General features: G+C 47.2%; 13 protein-coding genes across 13 annotated transcripts; 7 read left to right on the top strand and 6 right to left on the bottom strand.

Moving 5' to 3' along the window:
* Positions 1-911: 911 nt before the first annotated feature.
* N7516_007419 (uncharacterized protein) lies at positions 912-1,218 on the bottom strand (the record flags this gene model as incomplete). Its single annotated transcript, XM_057220139.1, has 2 exons — positions 912-980; positions 1,033-1,218. 2 exons carry the CDS (start codon positions 1,216-1,218, stop codon positions 912-914), a joined length of 255 nt encoding a protein of 84 aa, XP_057074230.1.
* A 1,026-nt stretch (positions 1,219-2,244) lies between these two features.
* N7516_007418 (protein kinase family protein) lies at positions 2,245-3,545 on the top strand (the record flags this gene model as incomplete). The annotated part of the gene is made up of 3 exons (XM_057220138.1): positions 2,245-2,616; positions 2,670-2,811; positions 2,866-3,545. The coding sequence occupies 3 exons, from the start codon at positions 2,245-2,247 to the stop codon at positions 3,543-3,545; spliced, it is 1,194 nt and encodes a 397-aa protein (XP_057074229.1).
* Positions 3,546-4,278: 733 nt separating this feature from the next.
* On the top strand, positions 4,279-4,870 carry N7516_007417 (uncharacterized protein; the record flags this gene model as incomplete). The annotated part of the gene is made up of 2 exons (XM_057220137.1): positions 4,279-4,343; positions 4,405-4,870. 2 exons carry the CDS (start codon positions 4,279-4,281, stop codon positions 4,868-4,870), a joined length of 531 nt encoding a protein of 176 aa, XP_057074228.1.
* A 1,255-nt stretch (positions 4,871-6,125) lies between these two features.
* N7516_007416 (transcription factor domain-containing protein) lies at positions 6,126-7,211 on the top strand (the record flags this gene model as incomplete). The annotated part of the gene is made up of 1 exon (XM_057220136.1): positions 6,126-7,211. The coding sequence occupies one exon, from the start codon at positions 6,126-6,128 to the stop codon at positions 7,209-7,211; it is 1,086 nt and encodes a 361-aa protein (XP_057074227.1).
* An 85-nt stretch (positions 7,212-7,296) lies between these two features.
* Positions 7,297-8,797, bottom strand: N7516_007415 (putative aminotransferase; the record flags this gene model as incomplete). Its single annotated transcript, XM_057220135.1, has 4 exons — positions 7,297-7,301; positions 7,463-8,178; positions 8,240-8,700; positions 8,765-8,797. The coding sequence occupies 4 exons, from the start codon at positions 8,795-8,797 to the stop codon at positions 7,297-7,299; spliced, it is 1,215 nt and encodes a 404-aa protein (XP_057074226.1).
* A 438-nt stretch (positions 8,798-9,235) lies between these two features.
* N7516_007414 (uncharacterized protein) lies at positions 9,236-9,756 on the bottom strand (the record flags this gene model as incomplete). The annotated part of the gene is made up of 2 exons (XM_057220134.1): positions 9,236-9,499; positions 9,583-9,756. 2 exons carry the CDS (start codon positions 9,754-9,756, stop codon positions 9,236-9,238), a joined length of 438 nt encoding a protein of 145 aa, XP_057074225.1.
* Positions 9,757-10,091: 335 nt separating this feature from the next.
* On the top strand, positions 10,092-11,559 carry N7516_007413 (putative Snf1 kinase complex beta-subunit Gal83; the record flags this gene model as incomplete). Its single annotated transcript, XM_057220133.1, has 3 exons — positions 10,092-10,818; positions 10,882-11,459; positions 11,512-11,559. 3 exons carry the CDS (start codon positions 10,092-10,094, stop codon positions 11,557-11,559), a joined length of 1,353 nt encoding a protein of 450 aa, XP_057074224.1.
* Positions 11,560-12,120: 561 nt separating this feature from the next.
* Positions 12,121-13,301, bottom strand: kae1 (O-sialoglycoprotein endopeptidase; the record flags this gene model as incomplete). Its single annotated transcript, XM_057220132.1, has 2 exons — positions 12,121-12,863; positions 12,950-13,301. The coding sequence occupies 2 exons, from the start codon at positions 13,299-13,301 to the stop codon at positions 12,121-12,123; spliced, it is 1,095 nt and encodes a 364-aa protein (XP_057074223.1).
* Positions 13,302-13,623: 322 nt separating this feature from the next.
* Positions 13,624-15,260, top strand: N7516_007411 (ribosomal lysine N-methyltransferase; the record flags this gene model as incomplete). Its single annotated transcript, XM_057220131.1, has 3 exons — positions 13,624-13,774; positions 13,890-14,494; positions 14,553-15,260. 3 exons carry the CDS (start codon positions 13,624-13,626, stop codon positions 15,258-15,260), a joined length of 1,464 nt encoding a protein of 487 aa, XP_057074222.1.
* A 549-nt stretch (positions 15,261-15,809) lies between these two features.
* N7516_007410 (uncharacterized protein) lies at positions 15,810-17,736 on the bottom strand (the record flags this gene model as incomplete). Its single annotated transcript, XM_057220130.1, has 4 exons — positions 15,810-16,577; positions 16,635-16,931; positions 16,990-17,475; positions 17,578-17,736. The coding sequence occupies 4 exons, from the start codon at positions 17,734-17,736 to the stop codon at positions 15,810-15,812; spliced, it is 1,710 nt and encodes a 569-aa protein (XP_057074221.1).
* A 456-nt stretch (positions 17,737-18,192) lies between these two features.
* cnaB (calcineurin regulatory subunit B) lies at positions 18,193-19,075 on the top strand (the record flags this gene model as incomplete). The annotated part of the gene is made up of 5 exons (XM_057220129.1): positions 18,193-18,310; positions 18,381-18,433; positions 18,491-18,564; positions 18,664-18,998; positions 19,065-19,075. 5 exons carry the CDS (start codon positions 18,193-18,195, stop codon positions 19,073-19,075), a joined length of 591 nt encoding a protein of 196 aa, XP_057074220.1.
* A 4,033-nt stretch (positions 19,076-23,108) lies between these two features.
* N7516_007408 (uncharacterized protein) lies at positions 23,109-24,708 on the top strand (the record flags this gene model as incomplete). Its single annotated transcript, XM_057220128.1, has 3 exons — positions 23,109-24,015; positions 24,291-24,557; positions 24,617-24,708. The coding sequence occupies 3 exons, from the start codon at positions 23,109-23,111 to the stop codon at positions 24,706-24,708; spliced, it is 1,266 nt and encodes a 421-aa protein (XP_057074219.1).
* Positions 24,709-26,214: 1,506 nt separating this feature from the next.
* On the bottom strand, positions 26,215-27,329 carry N7516_007407 (mitochondrial 37S ribosomal protein uS9m; the record flags this gene model as incomplete). The annotated part of the gene is made up of 2 exons (XM_057220127.1): positions 26,215-26,428; positions 26,498-27,329. 2 exons carry the CDS (start codon positions 27,327-27,329, stop codon positions 26,337-26,339), a joined length of 924 nt encoding a protein of 307 aa, XP_057074218.1. The 3' UTR covers positions 26,215-26,336.
* Positions 27,330-27,543: the final 214 nt, after the last annotated feature.

The following is a 27,543-nucleotide window of genomic DNA, read 5'->3' as shown; positions in this document are numbered from 1 at the left end:
CTTTGCCTAATTAGGGACGGCGGTATATGATTATTAACTTCTTTTTATACCAAGGTGTATGATGCCTAAATGCCTGGTTTCTGCCTTATTTTGGTCTTGACAGAAAAACAGAATGCATGAATTACAATAACAGGTACCTTACATATGTATTAAGCAAAATACTCAAAGTGCCTCAGTCCAATAAAATGAAGCTATTCCCGCCATATAAAGCATCATACACCCCCGGACCTGGCGGTGAAAGTCAATGTTGTATGTTGTAGTTATTAATTGAAGCCTGCCGATACCTAAGGAGGAACTGCACATTAACACGGTACAATATCCCCTCCGTAAAGAATCTCTAAAACTCTACAACGTAGAACCTTCCAATATGGATTTCAAATCGATACGGAACACGGTCAATGAGTTTACCTCGTTGCGCGACTAAGTGGACCACCCAAACATAACTCTCTCATTGGTTCATATTGCCAGGCAATAATTTAGATCCACCATGTTGAATCTATAGTTATACAAAATGAATACTATATTAATTTTTAAAACCGGGCTCTATATACTCCTAACTCTTAAGTCTTACCTCTTGATTCCTTACTATCTTACATCTTAATCTGAAATGAATCTGAAATGAATCTGAAATGAATCTGAATTGAATCTGAATTGAATCTGAATTGAATTGTATTGTAGAGAGGGTAGTTAAACAAGAAGGCGGTAGTGAACTAAACGGTGAGTAACTAATGAGAGAGTTAGTTATGTGTCGGGTGGCATATTTAGTCGCCCGTATTAATCCCCACACGATTGCTGTTGCCCCAAAGAGGTAGGTCGTCCAGTGTGGGGACGACCTCGAGCTGGTTTCTCCACGTTTTCCGAGCACTAAAGCTTCATTGTTACTATATGAAGGTGTTTTCCTGGCTTGGAATTTATAACATACCAGCAGAGGTCGATTGGCCACCATAATGGGGTGATGGGGGCGTGGAATAGAGGAAGTGCTATGTACACTTAGACTCTTGCTAAGACACGTAGGATGTAGGTATGACTTACAAGGTAATAGCCTACAGCGGCAAGAATGAGACCAGGAAGGAGTGTCTTCCCAAGGGTCATGGCGAGAGAAAGTGGAGCGGGTGGTGGGCTTTTATTGAAGTCCCTGGAGACCCAGAGGAAATATCCGATATTAATCGTGATACCTAGAGCAATGAAAAAAGCGAATTCCATATCTAGAAACGACATTTTGATGAAGTTTGTATGATTGAAGAACTTGTCAGAAGTCAGGTAGGAATAAAGGATTAAGTGAAAATTTCTGGCACTCATCTGGGGGAAGGTGCCCTTGGGTGGTAAAGGGTGTGTGTGTGATAGAGAGAGAGGGAGAGAGAGAAGAAGAAGAAGGTGGTATTTATATAATAACCTTAAAGTGAAATCTTTTAGCCCGTATCAAAGATGTACCTACTTCTATTTACATAAAATATATATATTTAAATATTGATAATCCATCACCTATTGAACCCCCGTATAGGCTAGACTAGGGCTAGCAGGCCGAGATCTTCCAAGTAAGCTTACAGACTACAACATGCGTAAAAAAGAGGCATTATTCAGCAGGTTTATGAGCGCCAAGACTGGATTTATGTATAGAAATGGGCTTTATTGGGGGCCTCATGGGCCCTCACTAATGGTGATTGGGCTATGGGCCTGAGGTCCGGGCTCAACTCGGCCCATTGCGGAGGTCTACCTGGGGTGGAACTAGGCAAGAGCCAAAAAGGCGCCTGCCTTTTTCGGCCCACGATCACCGCTCCTGGTTATTGGTAACCGCAAACCGCGAGTTAAAAGGGTTTATCCTCACTGGAATCAGACAACCTGTACAGCACAAATACCGCCAAAATGACCTCTTATATAGAATAAACTCTTTTCACCTGCTTCATGTACATCTAAAAAGACATCCAAAAAGGCAACTAAAAATAACATAATGTCGAGATCACCTGATCCTGTTTGTCAGGACTGGCAGCTACAAATAGCTTCCTCTCCCTCTTCTTCTTCTTCTTTTCCCCTTAGCAGCTAGCAGTCAGTTATAATACAGTGATGGAGATCCTACGGAATTGAGATTCAGATACGGAGAAACAATACTGTAGGATTTGTATGGAGTAAATGGACTTGGTGGCTGAGCGTATGAAGTTGATCATTGCCAGGAGTCACAACCGGGCGGTGTGACGAGTGACACCTAATCTCCCTCGCCAAATCTTCTCAATATCCATCTACTCTGCCATGGACACACATTCTGAAATGGCGAACACCGAGGCGTCCCCTGGAAACACGGCAGATTTTGGTGACTTCGTGAAAGATGAAGAAGAGGAACTTGATCTCGAAGAGCTTGTTGAGCCATGGCATAGGTACGACATAGAGGATAACCAAAATGTCCTCTATTCCGTCCGCCTTGGGGAAGTGCTTAACGAGAGGTATCTGGTTGAACATAAACTTGGCTTTGGTGGTGGCTCAACTGTCTGGATGGCATTTGACCTACAAGATAAGAAAAACGTGGCCCTCAAAGTCATGGCCCTAGGGGAATGGGGCGACAACGAAACTCGAATCCAGGATGAGATTATCAAAACTATACCGGTACAGGATACTTCTCGCCTGGTTATGTATACTACGACTTTCTTTCTACCCCGAAACGATGAAAGTTGCCATAGGGTCTTGGTATTCCCTATGAAAGGGCCATCCATCTGTACTCTTACCTTAAAAAAGTGACTCCTATGGCCTCTCGTATGTCTGCTGCTCGACAATTATTGGAGACTGTGGCAAGTTTACATAAAGCTGGAATCATACATCGCGGTAAGTCGGAACTCCCTTATTTCGTTTTCTTATATACTAAGAAAAATGCTATAGATTTGAATGCAAGGAACTGTATGTGGGGAATGTCTCCTATCGATGGTCTTAGTAGAAGCACCAAGTATGAGTTACTAGGTCGGCCTCTAAAGCAGACAATACCATTTGTCGATCTCTGGAAAAAGGGCGAGCTTGTGAGCCCTATCAAAGTTCCTAAAGGCCTTCTTCGTCTAGAAGAATTCTATCTCTGTGATTTTGGTTTAGCAAAGAAAATCGGCGACCTTACTACTGAACGCGGCTACCCACCTATGCATTACTGCTCTCCAGATCGACTTCATGGACAAGAACCAAGTTTTTCTTGCGATATGTGGAGCTATATGGCTATTTTCTCTATGCTCTACCTTACATTTCCTCCGTTTCCTACATTTCTCGAGGGTGGAGTTGTGAGTGGTATGGTTGAATGCTTAGGTCCCCTACCTGAGCAGTGGAAAGGCCTTTATACACATCCCGGCGGGCTTGATTCATGGTATGATCAGTCTCAATCTCCTGGTCTAGATAATGACCGTGACCTTGCTGCGAAAATTGCATATTTTCGTCCCGACACTGATCTGGTCGAGCGACAACATGTGCAATCTATCATGTCGAAGGTCTTTGTCTACCACCCAGAAAAACGGCCGACCGCAATAGAACTTTTGCGAGATCCTTCATTCAGGGCCATCATGGATCGGTACGGGTGCTGAGACTCGAATGAATAGACTGTCAATTCCATTATCATCTCAAAGCTAGGAATCTGAATCTTTCTCTTTTTTGAACCGGGGTCTTCTAGAAAAATGGGTTCCAAAAAACTGATCGGCAACTCCTTTACCTAAATGTTCTTCACAGGAATATTCAGCCCGTACAGCAGACGTACAGCAGCCTTTTTAAGCTTCAGTCAAGACCATACCAGAGGGGCTGATTTATTATGATTATTATGATTATTATGATTATTATGATTATTATGATTATTATGATTATTTATTTTTTATTTTTTACCTGGTGCAGATCTTTCCTACGGCGTAAAACCCAAGCCTCCAACCCTTCTGTTTGGGGCTGAGTATAGATTTTACCCCACAGTCTTGGCAATCAGGGGGCCAAGCTTACTGACTACGAAGGACATGCTATTAGGTTACCATCAAAAAACAAATAGATTTCCGATGATTTACCCAGCGCATGTTCTGTTTTCTGAGAGCAATCCATTGATAATCATCATACAGGTGATCTTGCGGGGCGATTATGTTGGACGCTATGGGCATTTACATCCGGTTCGTATAATCTTGGCGAAGATCCATGTCGTGGCGGAGTCATTCAAGATCCCGTATGGGGCCTGAGTTTCCGGTGACAATAATATAAATACCCCTTGGTTACCCGGTCTTCAAATCGTCACATTTTCAATAATCCACTAAGATTCTAAACTCCTTCTTCTCCTTCTAAGACATGGGTTTCATCAATAATGGCCATACTTCGAGTGATGGCTATACCTTCATCAAAGCTGCATCCAAGTGCGTTCTTCAAGTCTTCCACTCATGTGTGTCACTCTCATACTCATATATCCTCGATTAGGGCCTACGCTGAACAGGAGGATCAGAAGCGGAAGCAGAGGGAAGGTATCCAACCTGCTTCCCAAAGGCTCCGACAAGCTTCCCAGCAACAGTTCTATCTTGAAAACAAGCGGCGAATGGGCTATAAGGATACTAGCAAAATAAACGATCCTTATACCCACCCGCCGGACCTTCCACACGAGCCTCGCTCACCCCATGACAGCAATGTGAACAAGTCTAAGCCACAAGCACAATCAAAATCGACCTACGAGCCGTCAATGCGTCGTACAACTACTAAGACCATGGATGACCCTCCGCCATACGATCCTTCACCAAAGACACAATCCCAGTCGATCCACCAGCCGTCAATGGGCCGTACAAGTACAAGGACCATGGAGGATCCTCCTCCATACGATCAGAGCCACCCTTACGAAATGCAGGTGATTGATAAGGCTGGATCAGATCAGGAACATTCCCAGCTGAAATAGAAAGGTGTAGCTTGAATTAAGTGTGGCATTCGTTTACGAGGTTGCATTCGTTAATCTCTGGATTTATCGGCTTCTCACGGTTTCTTCAGCTCTTCTTGTTTGGCTTCTATGGCTAAATAGTGAGGCCATTCGGCGTGTTTTTATCAAATTGGCGTCTAGACGAACATGTTGACAATTGTCCGCTCATCAGACAAGAGAAAAGCTGGAATATACAAGACAAGCGACAAGTCAGGGCGATTGTAATAGGCATATTTTTGTCTAGGGTGTTGTTAGGATTAACATTTTGTACATTAACGAGTCGTTCGATAATCTTGACGCTTCTATGCCGAACCACGACGGAGAACATGATTTTTTCAGAGTATCTCTGTGTGCTTTTCACCAAATGATAACTTAGAAGAAAATCAACAGCATCAACGTACCACAATTTTGTGGTTAATATAAGCGGTCTAAGGCCGGAATAATTTTCAGAGAGTACTAAAATGGCTATTAAAAAGGACTTGATAAGGTCAGGTAAGCGACTATTCTTGTACTTTTATAAAAGAAATAGCATTTAAGAATATCTAAACAATTCTATTGTTCGGCGATGCTAGGTATATATGCGTACACTAATATCTTACTAGATCTTCTTTTTTGGATGTCCTTCTTAGTGTCTTTCTAGTTGTCTTTTCTAGGGCATTATAAGGCATCATCTAGGTTCAATATTACTACTACATATGTAACTACACAACTAATTCCGAGGTTAGTTTTTGTAAAGTGGGAGTGGGTCGAGGTTACTGCCAGGCAATATGAACCAATGAGACAGTTATGTGACGGTGATCCCCCGTACTGCTATCTTCACCTTCTTCTGATCTTCTCTACTTCTCTTCTCCATCTTACCTACATTTACCATAAATTCGGTTGGCTATGCCAAGCCATCGGATTGGTAAAGATAGCCCCATCCCCCAAAGAAGGCGAGATGGCTGCACAGAATGTCGACGGAAAAAAGTCAAGGTAAAGAATTTCTTGCTGGCCAAATGAGCATCGCTAAGAAAATGTCTAGTGTGACCTGAAGAAACCTATCTGTTCGCGCTGCACGCGGTTTCCCAAAGAATGCAAATACGATATCAATATCATCAACCAGAATGTAGTCACCCACACAAGGCCGAGTGAAGCGAATCGCCAAAATGAGAGCGTCAACCAAAGCCTAAACCCTATCGCTCACCAGCCTGTTCTAAACCTATCACCATTTCTATCATCAAAAGAATCTCAATTTTTCATGCACATCTTTAACACCGAAACTGCCCCACGGCTGTTCCCCGCAGCTCCAGCGCTCTTCCTGCAAAGAATCATTTCAAGTTCCCTAGAGACACCCCATCTTCTCTATGCCCTCCTTGCATCTGCCTGCAGTCACCACAGCCGACTTGTCCAAGATACAGGACCGAAGTCTAAGGTATCCTGCTTGAGGTTTACGAACTTGTCAATTTCTAGCCTGCGCTCGGCTCTCAGTGAAACAAAGGCAACACTGACGGCTGAGACTGTGACAACAGCCATGGCCCTGTGCACTAACGATGTGTGCAATGGAAATATGCAGACATGGCGGACACATCTTGGTGGGGTAATGCGTCTTTTGGGTGCCTTTTTGGATACTCAAGGAACACCGCGAATTGCGGACCCTTACATTCAATGTTTGGTCAAATGGTTTACAACAATGAACGTTCTCGCTGGATTATCGGGATTCACCACTAGCCGTGTAATGAACTCCGATACAGGGCTACTGGATAGGTCTTTTGATCTGTTGAACCCGCATGTCGACGATATATGTGGATATTCCTTGAAGTTGGCTCCGCTGCTTGCAAGGCTATCTCAATTGGTGCAGCGCCAGTGTCACACTGGGCCTGCGATGCAACAAGACATCTTGGAAGCATCCCAAAGTCTTGAGATTGAGATCTTTTCCCTTGTTGAGTGCAGTGTTTCTGATGGAGATTCCCTTGAGCTGCAGAGTACACATCTTGCCTTTGTACACTCCGCTCTACTACACCTCCATCGCCGAGTCCAAACACTTCCAAGAACCCATGAGACGGTGAAAGAGGACATCAAGAAAGTCATAGCCGCAGTAGAAGACATCCCACCGTTCTCTTCTGCGAATATATTGATCCTTTGGCCCATGTTCAGCGTTGGCTGTGAAACCGACGATACCAAGGAACGCGAGTTTATCCACAAGCGGATGGGCGATATGCAAAGTCTCGGTATGGGAAATTTTACAAGAGCACGAGAGCTTCTGAGTAAGTTTTGGGAATCCGGGACATCCTTGTCCTGGGACACCTATTTTTCTAATCTTGGATTGGAATTGGTTCTATTCTAAGCCCTCTGAGCGTACAATGTTTCCTCTGGACGTTCAGGGAAGCGCTGCAACCTGCAAAATACCCATGATCCTTTGCATTTCCCTTTTAGTCTACCTTTGACTATTGACTCTCCAGAAGCGGTTGAACGGGGTATTGCATTAATACCGAGCGGACTGGAAGCCCTATTCTCCACACCCTATGGTCGTATATACTGGATAAAGCGATGAAGGCAATTATAAGCAAAGAAAACACCTGGTCATTGTCTACACACCCAAAGCCAGCGGCAGCTTCTCATACTCATCACGCATGAACTGTCTCAGAGTGTCCAATCCATCAACTATCACATGGCTGTCTTGGACATAGCCCAACCTCACATATCCGTGGAAGTCCACACCACCTCCGAAGCACTGGCTTCCAGGGACCAGCATGACACCAGTCTTTTCCTGGAGTCGCTGACAGAACACGACATCGTCAATTGCCCTGCCTTTCCTGTCAACAAATTTGATGAACGCAGTCGTTCCGGCCTTCGGCTTTGTCCACTTCATAGCCCAGTTGTACTCCTCGATGAATGTTTCAAGGACACCGAGATTGTGCCGAGACAGGCGAAGATTGCGCTGCAACAGGTTTTCCACGCACGGACTGGACAATGCATGAGCTGCCACGCTATCATCGATTTGGCCAACCGAGATCAGAGTATAATCACGAGCAGAGGCACAAGCTTCGATAATCTCAAAATTCGGCGAAGCAATCCACCCCAATCGGATACCAGCCAAGCTGAAAGCTTTAGACATGGAACCCGTTGCAATGACATTCTCGTACCCAAATTCAAGAATCGATGGAGGAATCTCCTCATCTGAGTCAAGGGAATGGAACAGAGGTCGATAAACCTCATCAGAATGAATCAGGATATCATGCTCACGCGCGATATCAACAATCCCCTGCAATTCCTCGCGGCGAAGAATCGCGCCTGTGGGATTCTGGGGGTTGCTACAGACTCCGATCAGTACACATCCAATAAACAAACAATTGAACCACGATCCACACATACTTCAAAATAATCATCTTCGTATTCGGCCTAATCAAAGACTTCAACTTCTCCAAATCCATCCCCCACCCATTCGCCTCATCCGACCGCCACAGACTAACATCCGCCCCAAAAGACTCAGGGACAGAGTATAATTGCTGATAGGTCGGATACTGACAAATAACATGATCCTCCGGCCCGACATGAGTATAAAGCGCCAAGAAATTAGCCTGGATGGCACCGTTTGTGACGAGGACTCGATCAGCAGAGACAGGGCTGGCCTCGGTAGATCCAGATTGCGAATATAAGTTCGCTATGTTGGTTCTCAGCGTCTCGGATCCCCGTATCGCGCCATAGACTTGCTTCTGCGTGTAGTCTACCAGGTCCTTTTTCGGGGACAGAGATAGTAGGTCATTGAGCGAGATGGATGCGCAGCATGTTTCGGCAAGGTTGTGCTTCGCACTGGTTTCGTAGAGGTCCATCCACTTCTAGATGTTAGTTTCTGTGTAACTAGGTAGGTGATTGGTTTGGGGCTTGAGGGTGACTTACTTGCTCCACGGCGAACGCGTTGATTCGGACCATTTTGGGATGGGCCTGATATTGTGAAGAGGGGGTTTCGGAATATGAAAGAGGATGAAGAATTTTGACACTCAGATAACGGATTTTAAGGATTTATATACAATATACATCGTACCTTGTATTGTTGGAGTTGGAGACTAGATGTGGATGATATGATTGGCTGGATCGCATATGTGGCCCAATTAGGCAATATTGGGGTCCTGGTCCACCAGACCGCGAAGTTGGTGCACATTGGTAGGCATCTCTGGTGATATACAGAAAATTGGTCTACTCTTTTCTCTTTCAAGTGGAATATAATGTCGTGTAAAGATTGGACAGATCGCCTACATTGCCTAATTGGATCCTTGGCGGTTTAATGACAGCTTTGTTTCTGGCCCGCCACCGAGGCTCATTTGCATCTTATTATAATATCATACACTCGGCTTATGAGATATCTGCACATTAACCTGATTCATGGCTGTTCTCTTCCTCCTCCAAGATCGTCGAGTATGGCAGGAACTTGTGGTCCTCCGTCTGCGATTCTAGATAGTCGAAGGATGGATGCTGGGGTTCAGAATATAGAAGCTCCCGTTTCACACGAGGCCGCTGTGGCTCTTCTGACTCTTCAATTTGTAGGAACTCTGAGATGGTGCTGCCGGTGAAATGTAGGATCATTCCTATAGTGGCCCCGACAAGCACTGCCCCGGTCATGAAATAGATGAATGCCTATTAGAGCTTAGTAAATGCCACCACCAAAGAGCTACAATATGGAGGCGTGGGATAACATAGATGACTGTCTCACAACTTACCTCTAGCTTAATGAGAATACGCAATGGAAGCAGTGTCAGGTACAAGACGACATGTCCAATGTAGATCACTGGCGATGCAAGGAAGAGAAGTGTTGACAATAAGTAGGACAGTAATTGAGTTGTCAAGCCAAGAATAAGCAATAGAGGATATTTTAGAATCGATACCCAGCCCATGATTATTATGAAGGTATGTAGGTATGTAGTAAATCAATCTATGCATCTCGACTACCTAGGTATGTTATGGTATCCAACACGCGCCGCGGGCCAACTGCCAAGCCCTAAGCCCTATGCTACCGGATTGGGCTTCCGGCGTCATCGGCGTGTCTCCTGTAGACAATGTGAGTACATCAGTCGACTTTGATTACTGCCCACCGCCCCTCCTTACCTTGAGCTGGTATCGGAAGTGTCCTTCTCCAGTCTGCCATTGTGACTTAGTTCAACCCTCCTCTTTTCCCAACTCCCAGCAAAAAAAGTTCGGCCCAAATTCATCACACCTTTCCCCGCCTTCGATGGGCAACAACCCTTCCAAAGGCCCGGTGGGCGACGCGCATCACGCTCATGCCCACCACAGCTCTACAAGCGATCGAAAAGTCGCCCGTCGATCCTCCGTTAACACAATTGCAATCCCTAAAGCCACCGCGGCCGATCCTTCGGCCACAAAGGAGACAGCCGCTGGGCACTCGGCAGGATACCAAGGATCCGTGCAAGAGCGCCTACAATCCCGAAATGTCCCCGAATCTTCACCAAAGAACATAGAGAAGGCTCCGCCACAAGATGCACCTCGAGTCGAGCCCTCCCCGATCAAGGATATCCCATCCCGCGACCACTCCAACCCGGTCCAGGTCCCGGTCTCGCGCCATGTCCCGGGGCGCGATCCTGTGGCACCATCGGCCCCGCCCCTCAACTCGTACTATAGCGCATCGGCACATCTACAACATCCCCCGCGCTTGCCATTGCCAATTGGTGATGCCAACACCACTCCTGGATCGCCCGTCGCCGGCCCTGAGGACTCGCATATCCAGTCGCTCCCCGCGGATCGCCTCTTGGATGAACAAATGGATCCGAGTACTCTAGTTCCAGGTCATACGACTATTGAAGAGGAGGAGTTGCTTGATGAGCTTCAGCCATACACCATCAGCGGCGCGGGGAAGGCCGTCCCGGTCGTTATCGAATGGACAGCGCCTGCTCAGAAGGTCTATGTTACTGGTACTTTTGTTAACTGGGAGAAGAAGTTCCGTCTACACAGAAGGTTGGTCATGGTATGGTTGGGTTTCCCGAGACTTGACTAACCCTCGATAGTGAAAAAAAATCCGTCCGTTATGTCCGCTACTTTGAACCTCAGACCAGGCACACACCACTTGAAATTCATTGTCGATGGGACAATGCGCGCTGCGGATAGCCTTCCCACTGCCGTCGACTTCACTAATCACCTGGTCAACTACATTGAAATCAGTGCAGATGATGCTCATGACAAGGACTCCACCGTTCAGCCGGGAGCTCCCCTTCCACACACCATCCCGGATTCCTCTAAACAGGATCCAGCGGATACCGAGGACCACCCTCTAGAAAAGGAAGAAGTTGACGAAGAGGTGCCACCCGGTGATTTCGGTGATGCCATCCCTCAATTCCTCGCCGATCTGGATAAGGAAGAAGATAGTCCGGCCTATGTCCAGGCTGCCAATGTCATTGGAGATACGGCTACCCCTCCCAGTCTACCTCTCTTCTTGGGTAAGTCAATTCTCAATGGCACGACTCCCATGAAAGACGATAGTAGTGTTCTGAACTACCCGAACCACACTGTCCTGAATCACCTCGCCACGAGCAGTATCAAGAATGGTGTCCTGGCTACAAGCGTGACAACCAGGTATAAAAGAAAAGTAAGTCACTGCTTCATACACTTTTCGTGGATTTACTAATCTAGTTCTACAGTATGTCACGACTATTTTGTACAAACCGACTGGCGATATTACAGAATGAGCTATGTGCAAACATGTAGGCCGTTTTTAATTGCATGCATACACTTCTTTTTAACCAAATACTGCCTCGGGCATGTTTGGGTTTATCCGATTTGCAGAGATAAAAGATTTACAAGCAATTTCCCGCCTTGTTCGACCCATTGGCCCTTGCCAGTCTGCTTCCTATCTGACCAGGTGTTCTCGGGTTCCTCGTCCATAACGGCGACTAAATCCTCCTACTAGGTCGCCCAGTCATTGACCACAGCCAACACACATGAATGTGAGTTGAACAAGGCATCTCAGTGAGATCACCATATATTGCATATTTTCTCTGGCGTTACTTTCGTGTTGGGTGCTGGGAAAGGATTTGGGAGTTGATCATAAGCAAATCATACAGCTGTACAGGCGCTTGGATTTATGCAAGATTACAAATGTCTGGGAAGCCCACTTGAGATAAGTGGTGAATGTTGAATAACTTATTCCGATTTTATCTAACCGAATTCAAAAGGATATCAGACCTGACTTTGCTTAATTCATAACACATGATAGATATATTTTTGGGTTCAGACACGACATCGAGATATCAATCCCGCCACTTCACAAACACTTCATCCGTACGGAACCGCTGTGTACAAGAACTCTCACTCAAAGGGGTTCGGAATCCAGTCCCATATGCCAGCATACCAGCCTGTGCAATCATAATGCCGTTATCGATGCAGAACCGCTCATCCGTCGCATAGACACTTCCACCGCGATCCCGTGCCATAATACCCATCATCTCCTGCAAACGCTCATTCGAGCCAACACCGCCAACAATAAGAACCTGCTTCGATCCAACATGGGCCATTGCGCGCTCGGTGATCTCGACAAGCATTGAGAAGACAGTTTCCTGGAGGGAGAAGCATAGATCTGCGCGTGTAGGCTTGCTCTCCAGTGAATCATCCGCAACAGTTGTAGAATCAACGGGTTTCTGCTCATCTTCTCGTGCCTTTTCCTCCCCGCCTAGCCCCCACTGCCTAGCCAGGCCATCAATCGCAGCCAGGATCCCGGAGAATGAACAGTCCATGCCCTTCACAACGTAGGGGAGATCGACTAGCTGCTTTCCTTGCTTCGCTAGTTGTTCAATGTTATATCCTGGCGCCGGGTCGTTGGAAATGTGTAGTGTACGCGCGAACCGATCTAGACAGTTTCCTACTGCCATATCAAGGGTCTCGCCGAAGATGCGATAGCGTTGCGAGCTGTATGCGATGACTTGTGTGTTACCGCCGGACACGTATAGGACGACTGGGTTTGTTGCGCCGGTGATGAGGCGGCCCATTTCGATGTCTAGAGATTCACATTGTTAGTGGTTTGTTCGATTCATAACCCCAAATAGGAAGTGCTGTCTATAGCTGATATGCATGAATACATACGTCCAACACAGTGATTCACTCCTACCAACTCTTTGCCCCAAAGCAAACTCAACATCCGCGCGGCGATCACCACACTCTGTAGCGGGGCACCCATTCCGGGTCCCTTAGTGAAGCAAATACAGTCCACATCGTCGACGGAGACCTTGGCTTCTTTGAGAGCCTGTTTGACCAGCTTCACAACCCATGATCGGTGATGGTGCGCTGTATCCTTAGGCAAGAAACCCTCGCCTGGCGGGGAGACATAGGTGTGTCTGATATTGGCGAGGACCTGCGGGGCGCTGCCATCCTTGGGATGCAGCATGATGCCAATACCCAATTTGTTGGCAGAGCCTTCCATACCAATTGCAATCATGGTGGGCGGTATTTCAAGGTATGAATGAGAGAGTGTGTTGAATGAAAGGTAATAAAATCATACGCCATGTATGAAACCCCGAGAGACCTCTGATATGATTTTCGTTATCGTTATCGGAGCTAAAAGCGGCACCCGTCGGTTGGCCCGAACTAAACCCGGGCTACTCTGCTCGACTTTAGTTTGCATACTCTCCCGACTCTCTTCTTCTTTCCCCTCTTCTCCATTATTTTCTTCTTCCCTACTGGTATCCACTTCATTTGTGGCTTCGTTCTACACCCTCCCCCTATTCCTCTTTTCCCTCCCAAGGGAAATCTCCCCCGTCATGTCTTCGACAGCCCACTTCCCCGACGCCGAGGGCTTTCAACAACAGTCTGACAACTTCATGTCATGGCTGCAAGCCTGCCCGGATGTGCAGCTCAACCCCAAGCTCAGACTCGCAGATCTTCGGGCAACTGGAGCTGGACGTGGTGTCGGTAAGTGTTCAAAAAATATATTCCCCAACCACACAAAAGCGTCTTCGGAGTCCTCCCAAAAGTGAAGGTTTCATAAATGTTATAATCAGTCTCTAATGTATTCCCTGGGCTATAGTGGCGCAAAGCAACATCCCGGAAGGTGAAGAACTATTCTCGATTCCCCGCGCCATGGTTCTCACTGTGCAGAACTCGGAGCTGAGGACCCTGCTCGGGGAGAATCTAGAGGAGCAGATGGGTCCGTGGCTTTCCCTGATGCTGGTCATGGTGTATGAATACCTACAAGGAGAAAAGTCGAGATGGGCTCCGTATTTTAGAGTTTTGCCTTCTCGCTTTGACACCCTGATGTTCTGGTCGCCGGCTGAGCTCCAGGAGCTGCAGGCTAGCACTATTGTTGAGAAGATTAGTCGGTCAAACGCCGAGGAGTCAATCAGGGATTCCATCACCCCTATTCTAGCAAAGAGGCCTGATCTCTTCCTGCCTCCTCCTGGTCTTGCCTCTTGGGAGGGCGAGGCCGGTGACGCTGCCCTCATTCAAGTGTGCCACGTCATGGGATCACTCATTATGGCCTATGCCTTTGATATCGAAAAGTCCGAGGACGATGACGATGATGGAGAGGCTAATGATGAGAGCTACATGACTGATGACGAAGAGGACGAGCAGCTGCCTAAGGGTATGGTCCCGCTCGCAGATCTGCTCAACGCTGATGCGGACCGAAACAACGTGAGTTTGGACATGATATTTTTTTTCTTCAACCCCAATTTTAACCCGCTTTCATCAGGCTCGTCTCTATCAGGAAGAAGGTGCCCTGGTCATGAAGGCAATCAAGCCAATTCAACAAGGCGAGGAAATCTTCAACGATTACGGAGAGATCCCGCGCGCAGATCTCCTCCGCCGATACGGCTATGTGACCGATAACTACGCTGTCTACGACGTACTTGAGCTATCATTGGAAACCATCTGCGAGGCCGCAGGACTTTCGAACGCAGATCCTGAGTCCCAGCCCCGACTTGAGTTCCTCTCAAGCCTCGACATTCTCGAGGACGGCTATGTAATCCCCAGACCCGTCAACGCCAACCCGTCTTTGGAAGACATCCTGCCAGCCGAGTTGGTAGTTCTTCTAGCTACGTTGGCTCTCTCCCCCGAGGAATTCAAGCAGCGTGTGTCTAAGGACAAGGCTCCCAGACCGGTCATGGACGCCAATGCGACCGCGATCTTGATCAGCGCGCTGCAAAAGCGACAGGCGCAATACGCTACGTCTCTCCCCTCGGATCTCCAGTTTAGGGCTTCGCTTTCTCCGTTGCCTGAAACTGGTGACGTGGATGAGGCGGCTCGTCGAGTACGGATGGCCTTGCAGGTTCGCATTGGCGAGAAGGAGGTTTTGCAGACGGTCTTGGGCATGCTGCAGCCCGCTACTTCCGGTTCATTGAAGCGTTCTGCCAATGGCGATGGTGGTGATTCGCGACAGTTCAAGACACAGAGGGTGTGAAGGCCTTTTGCTCTCGCTTCCATTTTTTACGGCCGATATCAGTCTGTTCTACTGAATCCCAACAGAACCAAAAGAAAAGTGCTTTTTGCGAGTGATTAAATTGTTTTAGATTTTCTGAATGTTTTTGAGCCTTTTTCTTTGCCCTCCCATTCGTCGCTTGCATCATAACTTCGGTTATCCATCATACAAAGGCTGCCCGACACCAGCCAACACCACCGAGATTCGGGAGAAAAAGATACTATGTACACTAATAAATGCAGACGCGCTCAGCCACGAGTGGCTAGCACCTGCGTCGAAACGAAATGTCGAGAAAGAGATGTGTGAGAAGAGGTGGGTGGAAACGCGAGAGGGAAAAGAAAAAGAAGTCGGCATCAAACCGGCCATCTTTCGCCGCCCGCGGAAATCATCGAAACATGAGAGAGTAATAAAACTACAAGTGTGGTAAAAGGAGAAAAAAAAGACAAAGAGACGAAGGGGATGAGGAAAACAGAGCCACGAAGAAAACGCCCGCCAAATGCTGTGAAAGAGGGAAAAGGGGAAAAAATTTGTTCAGGTCTCTGACACCGCAACGGCAGTTGGTCCGAGATTCGATCCCATGGAGCCTCCTGCGTGCTGACCATTTTGGTCTAGCAGTCGTCGCTGAGCCTGTGCTTGGGCTGCCTGTGCTTGCGCCTGCGCATGAGCCTGGGCAGCCACTGCAGCCTGTTCGCGCGCCTTGGCCATGGTGATAGCCCGGTGCTGCATGATTTGGATGCTGTACGCATCGGTATCATATTCGTGCTCCTCGTCGGAATCTTCGTGGTCGAACTTGAATCGGTCGGCCTTGATTGGATCCATCTCGACTTTACGGGCTCCCATGTTTCGACGATCGATCATCAACCGGCCACCACGTCCAACTCGTCGTCGGAAAGATGGCATTCGGTGTGGTTCATCTTGCAGATCCATGGCGTGCGATGCAAGTTTATCTCTGGAGAAAAGCGGGCTAGTGACGTCTAAGGAAGTATCCATCTCGCCAGATGATTCTGATGATGGAGGAGTGGGCAACTGTGCTGTGAATGCAGGCCGGAAGGTAACCGCATCGAATATCCTTTCTGGAGAAGGAGAAAGTGGTGCACGGGTGTGATCCACGTATCCCTCGTTCCACTTGATGTGTTTGGTGATGTTCTGCTTGATATCGCGCAGGATCTCGTTCTCTTTCTCGGCCTGGACATCCTCCAGCAATTGCAAATCCTCTCCGCCTTGCCCAGCCTTGAGGGGCATGCGCAGTTGAGGAGCATTGGGGCGTTGAGGTGGCATATCGAGGACTCTCTTTTTCGGCTGTGGGAGAATCGTCAGCACATGCATATACTGCGCGGTTACAGTACCCATGCTTACCTTTTGGTTGATGAGGTCCTCATCATCGTCCTTGATGTTGAGCTTGCGCTTCATCTCCTTGACCTCAGCGCGCTGCTTAAAGAGGTGTCGCTCCATGGAGAGCATTTCCCTCCGAGCAACTTCACGCTGGCGCACCAAAGCAACGAGCTCCCGAGCATCTTCCAGCTCTTTGCGAAGACGTCGGAGCTTTTCGGCGCTCTGCGCATCTCTACCACGAGTCTTGCGGATCTGTCGAACCTCGCGTCTACGGAAACAGACAAATGGATCACTGTCGTCGGTGTCTTGACCAGTTTCGAACTGCGGATATCGACGTTAGTGATGCTGGATTGGGCAATTGCATGAGATAATAACATACCTTGAGCTGCGGCACAAGTGCGTTATTTTGAACAGCCATCCGGCGCGACTTCCAGTGCTCGTAAATATCCTTCGCAAACATCTTCATGGGATCTTCTAATGTGGCATCCATCATATCTTGAATCTCTGCAAAGGATAACACCGGGGGATTATCGATGGAGGCGTATGGCTGCTTCATTTGCGCCGTCTCCTCGAAGAAATTCATGACCTCCTCGAAGATATCCTCCGTGCAACGACCAGCAGATGGATCGCGCTTCTGGTTCATGATCTTAAGGAAGACATCGTCTTCCTCTGTCATGTTGTACGGGCATCCGCAGCAATCCTCGACAGTCGAGGAGAAGCGAATGTACGTCGCAGGTTGCGAGAAAATGGGAGGATAGAGTTCGTCATATTGAAGATTACTGAGAATGGTTTCGGGAGTAGGGATGTGTGCCTCGTTTACTTTGCCTCGGGCAGTGGCATTAATTGCGCGTTGCAGGTGAATTTCCTAAGACAATCTTAGGTCAGCGCGAGTCATTTTATATTGGGGTGAAAATCTCGTGTCATTTTGGCGATAGTATCACGTGATTGGGATAGGGATGAGACTCACCGACTCCTCGGCTTTTTCGACGCCGGTTTCGATCTGCTGTAGAGAGCTCTGGATTTCATCGTCGATGGCATCGATCTCTGACTCCCGGACAACGGGGATGGATGCCTTGGAGGTGAGCTTTTTAGGGCGCGTCCTCCCCAGGCCCCCGTACCGAGTCATAGCGTCGGGACGCGCAATAGGGCAACGACCATGGGCGGGGACGGGGTAAAATGGGAATCAGCAGAAAGGTATGTTCATGCGCTTTCTTGTAGACGTATTTTTGAGATAAAATTTGATGGAGGGGGGATATTTTGACGACTCAAGATTGGGTGATTCACGGCTCGCGGTTGGGTTGACGTTGTAATGTCAGCCGGCGGTGGCCTGTTTTGGCCGAGTGCACGGCCTCAGGGGCTCGCTTGCCTGTCCGGATACGGTTAGTGCGGGGCTGGGCGATATCAGATTCCCCGGGCCCTTGGCAATAACAACCCTTCTGCCTCCTATTTTACTGTCTTGCTTTGATCTAGCTCTTTGTATATGCTGTTTCACTAGTCCTACAACCTTTGTCCCCCGCCCCCATCGCATAAATTGCCACTGTACCTCGTCGTTACATCTCGTTTCCCTCTCCAACCACCCACCATGGACCAGCCCTCCTCCTCCAACGAGCCCAACGCTGCTGCGATTTACGATGCGCGGAGACGCCGAGGCTCCGTGGGTACCACCCAGCTCTTCGATAACATTGTGTCTACATCGAACTGTACGTTTTCCACGGTCGGATAAGGTGTCAAGGTGATGGATCGGGCTTTCGGCTGACATCGCGACAACAGTCAACCGAGACGAAGTGGATCGCCTGCGCAAGCGCTTCATGAAGCTGGATAAGGTCAGTTGCACAGCATGGACTGTCAGAAGGTGTTCTAGCATACTAAGCGGTCTACAGAACGCCTCCGGCACTATCGACCGTGATGAGTTCCTCTCCCTACCCCAAGTGTCGTCCAACCCGCTCGCCACAAGGTTCGTTGCTCCCCGAACATCCATACCCACACCCCCACCCACGATCTACGACCTACATATAAATAAAGATTAGTGTCTGACCCTTCTCTTTTACGATAGGATGATCGCCATCTTCGACGAAGACGGTGGCGGTGACGTCGACTTCCAGGAATTCGTGACCGGCCTGTCAGCGTTCAGCTCAAAAGGCAACAAGCAAGAGAAACTGCGATTCGCATTCAAGGTGTACGACATTGACCGTGACGGCTACATTTCTAACGGCGAGCTGTTCATCGTGCTGAAGATGATGGTCGGCAATAACCTCAAGGACGTGCAACTGCAGCAGATCGTCGACAAGACGATCATGGAGGCTGATAAGGATCAGGATGGAAAGATCAGCTTCGAGGAGTTCACAGATATGGTGGAAAATACGGACGTGAGCCTCAGTATGACACTGAGTATGTTTTGATCCGATCTTATTGCGATCTTATTGGAGGTATTCATGCGTGCTGACTTTGGCCCAGATCAAATATGATTGCCCTTCTCACTGGTTGAGTGGCGACATATATTCAGTGAATGGTGTTTCTTCTTAGTGCTCGGCTTTCTCTTTCTTGGTCTCGACATGACATGACTCAATGATCAGCGACGTGTTTGTAGTTTATTTTCTCTGTCCCGATATGGGAAGGACATCTTATGAAAATTATCCCATGATCTCTTTCTCCCGATTGTCTTTATTCCCGCTGTTTTCCATCAGCTGAGGCACCCAATGTCAATGGCTATACATAATGCTACCCTGCAGACTATATTAAAGTACAATATAAGCCACCCCCAACCCCCTCGACTCAACAATTCAACAACTTTACCAACAAATCATCATCGACACACCCCTGGTCCCTACCTCATATCACCACGCTTCAATCAACATCAACCCTACAACAACCAGCACCCCAAAACAAAGTCTTGACGTTTCAGCCGCATGAGCAACAGCCCCCGTTCCCATCTGGACCAACCCTGATTTGTTTCCGCGCAAACTAACCTCGGCAGACACCAGTTCCCTCCCTCGAACCATCCTTTCCTTTTGGACCGCAGTCTCGTGGACCGTATGACTCCCAGCCCAACGAGTCGGGTAACAGGAAACAGCCACAGTGACAAAAAATCCTTGTTCGTCCCAGCATATTGCGGGTCGAGAATGGTGCATCTTGCATCGTATTATTGCCTTAACCTTTTGCATCAAACCACCACCACCACCCCCCAGGTCATCGTTTCTGCTGTTCTATGGCGTTCTTCCCGTTTTCCCGAACCCTGGCTCCCGTCTCATCCCTGTTGCATACAACGTATGTAGGTTGTGCATATAGCCACGCCGGTATGTTCATAAAGAAAAAGAAAGCGTGGAAGGTAAAGGTAAAATGTAAACAAACGCATCTGGATAACTAACTAAATAGGTATACTTGGGTATATGTACATGAACATTGTCATCTGTGCTGATTATATACATTCGCTGGTATATATGTACAAGAATAGTCGGCTGCGTTTAGCGGCCTTGTCATATCTTTTCCGTAATCTTTCCAGGGTCTTTTTGCTATGATATTTCTCCCTTATTCATGTTGGAGGATAAATATACGTGGTGGAAACGGTTTACAATCTGCAAACTTACTTTTCCATGTATAACCTTTCATGTACGTCTGTACAAGTTAACTAACTAGTTAACTACTCCATAACTATGTACATACGTTACGAGTATGTATGTAACTATTCCACCACACTATATCTACACGCCATTCCCAACCATCGACCACCCCCGTCTCGGCGACGTCCGTGCTCCTGACTGGGCAACCGGAGCGTGGTGAGACGATAATTTCGGAATTCCGAAGCACTGGATTCGCTGGGTCTGCAGTCCGAGGTGGAAGTCGTACAAGGCGAGGCACTGTTGTTTCGAGGGAATGGTGGTTTGTATTCTCTTTTTTAAAAAAATAGAATTTTGTTATTTACGTAGGGGAGGGAGGGAAGGGCAGAGTAACGGGGAAGAGGAATGGAAGGGCAAAAGAACATTGAAGTGGGGAGGGGGTGAGGTTACCTTCGGTCTAGTTACCTTCTACATACAACATCCGATTTAGGTAGCAGTAGTGTCTGTTTGTCGTGTTTCAGGTGGGAGATTTGATGTCTACGCCCCATTGTTGGGTTATGAGATTGGGAGGGTGAAATAGGGAGGTTACTGTCCAAGCTTTTGTTTGGATTCTAAGATTAGATATTATTAGATATTGATGCATGTTTCGTCTGACGTGTTTGAAGATATCTAAACCTGAAACGGGGTCATGACTCTATATACGGAGTATGTACTCCGTAGGTGCAGTAGGATATATAGTTTTTCGATAACCGTATATAGTATTATAGATATAGTCAAAGGCAATGGTTTCAACAATAACAATGTATTATCATTCCTTGATTTCCCCGTCCCATTATAAATGTCCAAGGCCATGATACCCAGTTCCAGCCTCGTGTTTTGTGCTACCGGTTGGTCTATCTACCGTGTCGGGCTCCTGGTTGCGGGTGATATACCGAGAAGCACATCTAGAAGTCCGAGTCCACGCGAGTCTATTTGTCTGTCCAATGGCTTAATTTATTTGATAGTTTCTTCTTTTTACCCTTTTTTTTAGGTAATTTGTTTTATTCCACATGTCGTACATCCGCAGATTGTCTCATGCTATTTTGTTTCGGGTTCGATGTGAACCTGTGAATCGCCAATATGAAGTAGATATATATATATATATTATAAAGGTACGGAGTAATTCATACCCTCACAAGTACGGAGTACCTGAGGGTGTCCTCCATAGACTGAAATGTTAATAGGTAAGGTTAATAATGGGTAGGTCGATCATTTGCGGGAGAGAAGTATAAAGATGCCTACTGCACCTGTAGGAATAGTCTAGTGGATTGTCCCCATCTCAACCAGATTGTCGGATCTAGTTTATGGTGGAATATGACAGGGACAATTAGGTTATTACTTCTGAAGGGTACAGAATAAATCGAAAGAAGTAAACAGTAAACAAATAGCTTTGTCCGGTACTTCATAGTAACAATAATTGCTTTTCCTCCCCCCTTGAGACCTGAGCAATCAGAAACCCGAGGAAAAGGAAACTGACGTATGTAGGTGGCCGTCCTTTGCAGATCCAATCGGGCAAACAATGCTCCATAATATTTGAATTGATTTGGATTGATTTGGATTGATTTATATTGGACTAGATAGTTTCATGTATAATGTATACTCCGTAGAATATGCAATAATCAGATGACTTCTGATCTTATTTACACTATTATACTATTATACTATTAAACACACTAGTTATTATATTATCCTCATGTCAGCCTCAAGTATCATGCATCTCCGCGAGGTTCCAGCAGCTGCCCGGCTAATCTCCCCGGAATGTAAATAGCATCCCCTTTTTTTTTTGGTCACTTCAGGACTAACTATTTGGTTTAGTTGCGTTTAGTTGCGTTTAGTTGCATTTACTTATACTTTTAGAACCTTTGCTTTTTTTTTTTTTTGTTTTTTCCTTCCCTTTTCCCTTTTGACATTCTACGCAAGGGGAGAATATTTTGTCTCATGTTTACTCTCCATTATCAGCCCCAGGCAACATAGACAGTGTTACACACTTGATAATCAACAACACACAAAGAGAGAGGCAAAATAAATATAAAAATAAATAAAAATAAAAATAAAAAAATAAAAAATAAAAAATACAATATTATACCACCTGACCTTGAGAGCTGAACGCCTAAAATCGAAAAATCAATCCAATAAATGTCAAAAATGTCAAAAATGTCCCTAAAAATCCCCAAAAGTCCGAGGCCAAGGAACCATTGCGCTGGGTTGCCGATTATAGCGCCAAATGGAGTTTAGGGGGAGATCCTCGATCGTCGATCATATTATATATGACTTTAGGGCTTTTTGAATGTTTTATATTTGAGATTTGACCTTTTTGAACCATTGGGATTATCTTTTGACTCTTTTGCTTGAAAATAAAAACTAAAAATAAAGCCCTAGTTTCTTCTGTTCCCCCCTTGATGCCTTTTTTTTCCCCTTATACTATCCACTCTTATACAATTTTATACTATACTAGACCCATTCAAGGACTGGAATATATACAACATACTTGATCTATCTATCTTACTCTGACTGGAAATCCTTTGGATCAGCTCGTCATCTTCTTTTCAGATCCATCAGCTTTTTAATATCTCTCTATCTACCTGATTTGGCCCTGATTTCCTGCCTAATTACATATAATTCTGGAGTTTCCCCCTTCTTTCTTCACCTGTTTTTTTTTTTTTCTTTTCTTTTTTCCTTTTCAATTATATTGTGTTAATAATTTTGTTTTCTCTGTTACTTAAATCAGTACCGCGGCTGCGTCAGAGGACAGGATTTGAATGTCTACTTGAACCGCAAGGATCACGTCTCATCCTTTCTATCCCTCCTATCTTCTCCTCTCCCCCACCCCCCACCACCCCCAAGGGTGAAGAACCTTTGTGGGAAAGAAAAGATCTCCTGAAATCCCCCTCAAAAATCATCCAAGCTGGCATATTACGCAAGCCCACCGCTGTCCCCCAAGCATTGGGCTGAGCTTGATCTGCACCGATCCTGGGACAGCCTCATGGATGGCGATCAACGTATGAAGCAGAATGAAAGGTCAATGTCTCGGTCTGGAAATGCCGCTCGCAGAGCACCTGGTCGTGCAACAGAGGGTTTTGACCCGGCCATACAACCACGTGGAGACCAAACGGGGATGTCGCAACCCCCGGAGCAAGTCCCGATGTCCTACGACTACGGATACACAGGCAGCTCCTTCCACGGCGGTTCCCTGCAGTCAAACGACTTGCAGAACTATCAACCTCAGGACTATGTACGGGCTCAACGAGCTCAACAAGCACCGGCTATTCAACCTCAGCGACGGCGTGCGCAGCCTCATGATCCCACTGCGTTCTCACCGTATGATTCTCCCATGCTGTACGGGTTCGGTCAGCAGGGTCCAACCCAAGGTCAATTCGAGGTTGTGCCACAGTACCCGACACGGCAGTCTGCAGCGATAGATGTCTTGTCGAACCAATTTGCCGTTCCACAGTATTTTGCGCCAGAGGAATCTGCAGGGTCTGGGGTCGTTGGACTCTCGCCTTATCTAAATGCACAACTCCAGCCTTATAACCAACCCGGTCCCATGGCACGCCCGAACACCACCCAGTCTTTTCCTGCACCCATATCTGATTTCGCTGCAATCGGTTCCGGGTCCATGAACAGATCCGATCAACCCCAAACAGAGTCCCAGCAACAGCAGTCGGATCAGCCCAGTCTAGAGGAGGCCATCGGACGATACCAACGCATCCTGCGCCGTAGTTTTGATCAAACTCGAGCCGGAAGATTGGTAGAGGCCGGAGGATCGTTGATTGAAATTTCCGAGTGGCTTGTGACCAATGCACGGGATCTTGGTAAGATGCACTCTTTTTCTTTTTCTTTTTTTTTTTCGCCGGCAAATATTTCTTATTGTTTTTGCTTTTTTTTGTCCCGTCGGAGAAGACAGAGAAACAAGTGTCTACAGTCTACTCTGAGTTCTCCTCGCCTAGTAGCATAAAAGTCAGCCCTTCTTTTTCCTATTCTTTTTGCCCCCAATGTTTCCGAGCCTGCAGGCACACATCATGCATGAATTATCTGACACCTTCGTGGGTCTACAGCAAGAGGCTAATCCTTCTGATTTGATACGTAGGCCTCCTCCATGACGATAGCATCCAGTACTCCGACCGTCTGAAGCTATGGAGCGAATTCAATCTATGCTGGCTAGCCCTCTGTCAAAAACAGAAAGATTTGATTATGGAAGTGATTGCGACAAGTCAACAACCTGCGCATACAAGTCTAATTCGACGAGATCGCATGGAGACTATGGGAAAAGACCTAATTCAGCTTTGCGATCAACTTGAACCACACGGGTTGGTGGATTATCAAATGGGAATATGGGAAGAAGAAATATTGTCCGGTGAGTTTGCGCTATACTCCAATGCATCTATATCACCTCCTAATCACACAAATACCTAGTCTTGGGCCAATGTCTTGATCTCATGGACAGTAGTCCCGACCTCCACCACATCCCTACCAGACCCGAACCCACGGCAGTGCCACGACCATGAACCAAGTCCCAAGACAACAGAAGAAGAGCAGAAAAGCCGAGAGAAAAAAAAGAAAAGAAAACTGCAAAAAAAAGTTCAAATACCCCAAACGTCACATCAAATTGGGTCCACTCCCAAATAAGAAAGACACTGCGTCCTGACGATCGGAGACTATACGCATTGAGTCAATCTCACCCAAGCGCTGCCGCCACGGGGGAGGCTATTGCCTACTAGCGTCGCGCCAAGTCCGATGTTGATATTTGACATCGCAAAGAGGTATACCTGTCACCTCTCACCTCGTTGGGCACCAATAAATCTCCCATTCGCTCTGATGAGAGATCGGCCGGCCCCCTCCTTCCGTCTTCGGTCGTCGGTCTATCCGTTCCCCTCCTAAGAGGGGGCTATCATTCGCTGCCTCTCTCTCTTGGCCTGAAGCGCTTGATCCTTCGAAGTTATACCTATCGTCTAACTAGTTATCTACTGAGCTAACGAGGTGGCTGTGTGAAATCCAACATTGTCGTGTTCTCGTCATTCGCCATCACCCAATACCACTATCACCGCAATCATCCACCATCAACCATGGCTACTATCATAACCACAATTATCACGATCTTCCTCTTCCTCTTCTTCCCCGTTTACCATTTACAATACCCTAATGACGAATTGACGAGTTGTATATAGTCTCATAGTCTTCTGTCTGTGGGTGGTGCGCTTTGGCCTTTGTTATTCTTTCCTATCTCATCTCTCTACCTTCTATATATCTATCTCCTATCACTATCACTATCACCATCATCATCATCATCATCACCCTCTCTGTTCTTTGTATTGAACCGATCCGAACTGGCTTTGCATTGGAGCGTGGGCACAAACAAAAACGGGCAAAGCCGTATCCGGCGCAAAAATGGAACGGAACCTTTGTGTTCCCTTTTTGGAATGGGGCTTGGGCTTGGATTCGGGGTTTGGGGTTTGGGGTCTGGGGTTCGTTTTATTCCTTTTTTCTTTGGTCTAATTAGTAGTCTTACTGCTTGTTGCTTCGGTATGTGATATAAATGGTTCGTTCTTGGCTTTCGCATTTTTGAATTTGTACCTCGAGCCAGCATACCCTTCCGAGTATTAGATTTGAGATGGTGTCGATCTACTTGATATCGAGTATGACTATTTTCACTGTCCAGGGTTTATATTTGACATTGTAGTGAGTTATCTTGGAGGTTGGACTTTAGTGCTTCAGACGTAGGTTGTAGAGATCAATCGCTCAATCTTTGCCCTAATCGGGATCCACGTAACAGGTGGTTACGATGTCCGTCCTGCTGCCGCATCTATGCTTTCAAATTTGACTAAATAAAATGACCCCAGTTGGCACCATTTTGGTATATATTTCCCGTACCTTTTTCGAATAAAGGCCAAGAGCAAAGATGAAGATGTATAAGCTATGATCGATACTTGTTACCATCTACGTAGAGATAGTAGAACGTGGAATTAGGTATAGGTGATATACAACACGCGTTTCAGTGAAACCTTAGAATTGATCCCCATATGCATTGAGAGTACAGGATATAAAACAAGTCGCGAACTCGGGGTACCGTGGTGGAATAATACAGTATTGAAACAAAAAAGAAATAGCAAATGCTCGAGTGATCTCGCTGACCACTTTAACGCTTGACCCAGGTAGGCATCTTGCGGGCCTTGACGTGACCAGGCTTCTTTCTCTCGACACGACGAGCGTCGACTGTAATGGCACCGGCTGTAAAGAAATTCAAGTTAGCAATTGTGTCAATGAAAATTGAGATATAAGAATGAACCAAGAACATACCCTTCCTCAGAACCGGCTTCAACCCAGGCTCATGCAACAGCAAAGCCCGACCAAGAGCCAATGTAATAGCCTCAGCCTGACCAGTAACACCACCACCCTGGACCCGAATCCAAGCATTATACTTATCCAATCGCTGCGTACACCTCAGCGCCCAAAGCGCACTCTCACGATCATGAACCCGCTTAAACGCCTCCACAATACTCTTTCCATTAACCAACACCTCACCCTCACCCTCAACAAGCTGCACAACAGCCGTAGACTCCTTCCTCTTTCCCTTCCCGCGCGCACGTCCATTCTCATCCACCGTCCGGGGAACATTCTCCACCGCATACGGGTTACCAGGACGCAAGAACGATGCGAGAGTATCACGCACCTCGGCGGGAACCATGTCGGGCTGGATGCGGTTCAGCCGCTGTAGGATCTTAACTAGCGACTTGTATTTCTTCATGGGCACGGGCTCGCCAACGAAGTCGCGGAACTGTGGGAGCTTGAACCACGCCATGCGTGGTGCCTCGCTCGTTGCCACTATAGGGAGTGCGGCGTGCTTCGCTTGCAGCGCTTCCAGTGCCAGGACGTGGTCGATGAACCGTGGGCTGCCGGAGAAGTAGGATGGGGAAGAGGGGATGATGCGGGCGGGCTTTTGGTTGATGGAGCCGAATTTGATTTCCGGGGCTGCGGCCGCGGGGACCGACTCGGCTTCTGTTGCGTAGGTGCGCGTGCGGAGGGTGTTGAGGGTTGTTCGGGAGGCTTGGGTTGAGGGTTTTGTGAGGGTTGAGGTTAGGCGGAGGGATTGCATCGCCTGTGCGAGACTGGTGGGTTTGTGCCACGCCATGGCTGGTGGAATTGGCGGGGAATTCGGGGCTGAAACTCGGATTTGAGGTCCTAAATGGAGGCCGTTGATGGTCTCCGAGTGTCATGTTTTTTGTCGGGTCATGTGATGTGGCTCCCCGGCAGGATAAGTTCCTCCGAACACCGAAGTCGTCCCGCCAGCACAAAAAACTTGCTCGCCCCTCTCCTTTCTCTTCTTTCTTTTTTTTTCTCTTCAT

This window comes from Penicillium verrucosum, assembly GCF_028828655.1.
Source record: "Penicillium verrucosum strain IBT 35672 chromosome Unknown utg000002l_segment0_segment0, whole genome shotgun sequence".
NCBI lineage: Eukaryota > Fungi > Ascomycota > Eurotiomycetes > Eurotiales > Aspergillaceae > Penicillium > Penicillium verrucosum.
Note: the sequence above shows the minus strand (reverse complement) of the source record. Positions and strands in the feature narration are given on the sequence as shown.